General features: G+C 36.0%; 1 protein-coding gene across 1 annotated transcript in view; it reads left to right on the plus strand.

The window, feature by feature from the left end:
• Nucleotides 1-3,169, plus strand: part of LOC107084672 (ryanodine receptor 2-like) — a 99,917-nt gene that overhangs the window by 43,898 nt on the left and 52,850 nt on the right. The window contains exons 55-60 of the mRNA XM_015374604.1: nt 162-251; nt 408-545; nt 631-708; nt 2,110-2,185; nt 2,273-2,393; nt 2,564-2,679. Of these exons, the coding sequence (XP_015230090.1) occupies nt 162-251; nt 408-545; nt 631-708; nt 2,110-2,185; nt 2,273-2,393; nt 2,564-2,679 (619 nt within the window). The remainder of the gene's footprint in view (nt 1-161; nt 252-407; nt 546-630; nt 709-2,109; nt 2,186-2,272; nt 2,394-2,563; nt 2,680-3,169) is intronic.

The following is a 3,169-nucleotide window of genomic DNA, read 5'->3' on the forward strand; positions in this document are numbered from 1 at the left end:
CAAAATGTAACAATAACTTATCCAATGTATTACAGTGTTTTTGCAAGATTTTTCATACGTCAGGCATATGCTGGCTAAATCGTCAAGGTGTGACCGGCGCTTTATTAGTCTGGCATTTAGTGTTGCAAGACTCCTCATAACAGTGTACAGTTTCCCAACAGTTTGCCAATGGCTGGGTACATGGGGAGCAGCTATGTGAAAACACCAAGGTTCATCCTCTCCTGAAGCCATACAGGGCTCTGGCTGAGAAGGTAGAAATGTCATAAATAAATGAAATGTCATATTTAGATAATACAAACTTTGAACTGACTGATCCCAGGAAGACTTGCCTACAAAATGTGTAGGCTGTAATATAAAACATTAGGCCCAACAAATTGGTTTTAAGTGACTTCCTTTATGCTATACAGGAAAAGGATGCATATCGCTGGTCCATCAAAGAGACGATAAAGAGTATGTTGGCCTTTGGATGGACCATAGAACGTACCAAAGAAGGAGATGCATTCGGTATACATGCCTGTGCTCGCAGGGTCTCTCAGTCCGGTCAGGTGTGTCTACCAACCTTCAATATTAACCTATAAGCTTTAGGCTCTTTGCAGTGAGAACACAGCCATTAATCTTTTGTTTCTGTAGCTTTCGTTTGAAGGAGCATCTACCTTTAGCCCTAAACCTTTGGACATGAGCAGCATCACCTTATCATGGGAACAGTGTGTAAGTCCTGTGTTGTTATTTACTCTTTTTAAACACCAAAAGTTCAAGTTTGCATTGAAGTTCTGTTATTTAAGAATTACATAAACACTTTTTGGTAGCAAATTATTTCCAAATTTTTAGATTCTGTCCAAAATAAATGCAAATTCTAAGGTTTTTTGGGGGAATTTTTGTGCACACACTCAAATAATGTCTTTACAAATACTATTATTTGTAGTACGAGCCACTGTCTTACTGAAAGTTAAAGCTCAGTGTATCTGAACCTCTGACAGTTTTTTTTTAAAAGTATTCCCTTAAACTCTGGCCATTTCTCTATCATTGCCCACATTCCCCTTGCAGCATGAATCCAAGTTGGGATGATGTCTTCAGAGTGATTTTCTCCATGCAGATTTTTGATTGCTGGCCAAAAACATATGTGGTTTGATCTGACCAGAGGATCTTTTCCCAAGTTTGCTGTGTTCTGCAGGGCATGGGAAGTGTTAAAACAGTAACTCCTGTGGCTTTCTCTTAAAATGTCTTTTTCCCGTCCTGTTATAGAGCCCATATATGTAAGAAAAGTAGTTACCCTTTCAACAGACATGAGCTATGGATTTCTGCAACTGCTGTTTTCAGAAGTTTTGAAATCCTTCTGCAACTAATGCCATCATTAAGGTTGCGAAGGTCTTGAGAAGGTCTCGAAAAAGCTCTTTACTTTTACCTATCATTAGATGTTTCTTATGCGATAGAGACACTTTTTTTAGGCCATCATTTTGGACTAAACCAGCTGATTTGAGCTGACAAGGGGCAGGATTGGTCTCTAATTACTGAAGGATTTCAGCTGGTGTCTTTGCGTTCCATGCGATTTTGCACCTTATTTTCTACACATGATCAATACTTTTCCCTGTGCCATTTTACATTATCATACATGATTAAATTTCTGAACATCAGTGGTTTGATTTTCTTGTATGTGTGGATTGCATGGATTATTACCTCTAGAAATACACTTATTGAGAAAAATATATATTTATAATTATATATATATATATATATATATATACCACCATTTTTGGCTTATAAAAACAACACAAGAAATCTAAATGTGATGTACCTATAGTTATTTAGTCACTACCCTGCCACAAAAAAAAAAAGGGTACCGGTAACAAGATGTTTTCAGATGTTACTTAATGGGTATTTAAAGTCCATATGTAATTGATTAGATTTCAGTATAAACAAATCTGTTTTGTGAAGACCTTACAGGTTAGTCAGTTAGTCAACAAACAACATCACGAGCATTATAACTTAAACTTTAAATACATTTAAACTTTAAGTTATAATTGGACAACATTGGAAAAAGTCCAGTAGGGTTGATTTGTTTCGCAGGAAAAAGGGTTGTCTGTTAAACAACAATAATCTTGTTGTCTTTAGGCTATGGCTGAACAGTTGGCTGAAAACTACCATAATGCCTGGGCTAAGACTAAAAAGATGGAACTTGAAAGGAAAGGTACTGTACCGTTGGTGTAAATCATCTACATCTCTTTTACTCTTGGCCTACAATATTGTAATTTTTTCACTACATTTGCCCTCGCAGCGGGAGGTAATTCCATGCTGGTGCCATATGATGCTCTGACTGCCAAGGAGAAGACCAAGTTCAGGCAAAAAGCTCAGGAAATACTGAAGTTCCTTTTGCTCCATGGCTACACTGTGTGGAGGTAGGTACCAGCCAGGTTGATTATGACTGGGAAAATATGACCTGGATAACTTGAATCTACTAACTTTAATAATTCACACGTCTTTTCTCTTTCTTCTACTGAAAAACTCCAATAAAAAAAATAATAATAAGAAAAATTATGGATAATGATGTTTGGCACATTCCTTATAGGGATCGAAAACCCATGGAAATGGACTTCCCTCCAACTGCAAATTGCTTTGGACACATTTTCATCCAAAGGATGCTGTATTACACTGAGGAGGCTCAAGAGAACATGCTAAAGCTTGGTAACACATTTTTACATATAAATTTCAAGACCTTACAAAACAATCACAACTCATCAACAAACTACAAGTAATTTGTGGATATTCTTTTTGATACCACACATTTGTGGGCAATTCAAATCACTACATATTGTAGGTGAACCCTAAATCACTTAGGCTACATTTGTTGTATGCAGATCAGACCATGTTTCCTTCAACAATACTCACATTACTGTTTAATGTTCAAGTAGCTCTTGTTTTTAAGGTTTTCTTCTGTGGATCCAATCTTTATTATCTCTCAAGGACCAATTTTAATCATTTTAACTCTTTTTAATATTTTGTTGTATTTGGTTTGTGACTATATTCACTTCCTAAAGATAAGAAATATATTTAGATCTGAATTAATGAAAATTAAGTCAGAGTACACAGCAAAAGGTTGATAGAGTTAAGTAAGAAACATTACATTTGGGCACCAGTAAACAATACAAAAGAGAAAAAAATGAATGGCGTAGTA

The sequence above is a fragment of the Cyprinodon variegatus genome, unplaced genomic scaffold (assembly GCF_000732505.1).
Source record: "Cyprinodon variegatus isolate N-32 unplaced genomic scaffold, C_variegatus-1.0 Scaffold106, whole genome shotgun sequence".
Classification (NCBI taxonomy): domain Eukaryota; kingdom Metazoa; phylum Chordata; class Actinopteri; order Cyprinodontiformes; family Cyprinodontidae; genus Cyprinodon; species Cyprinodon variegatus.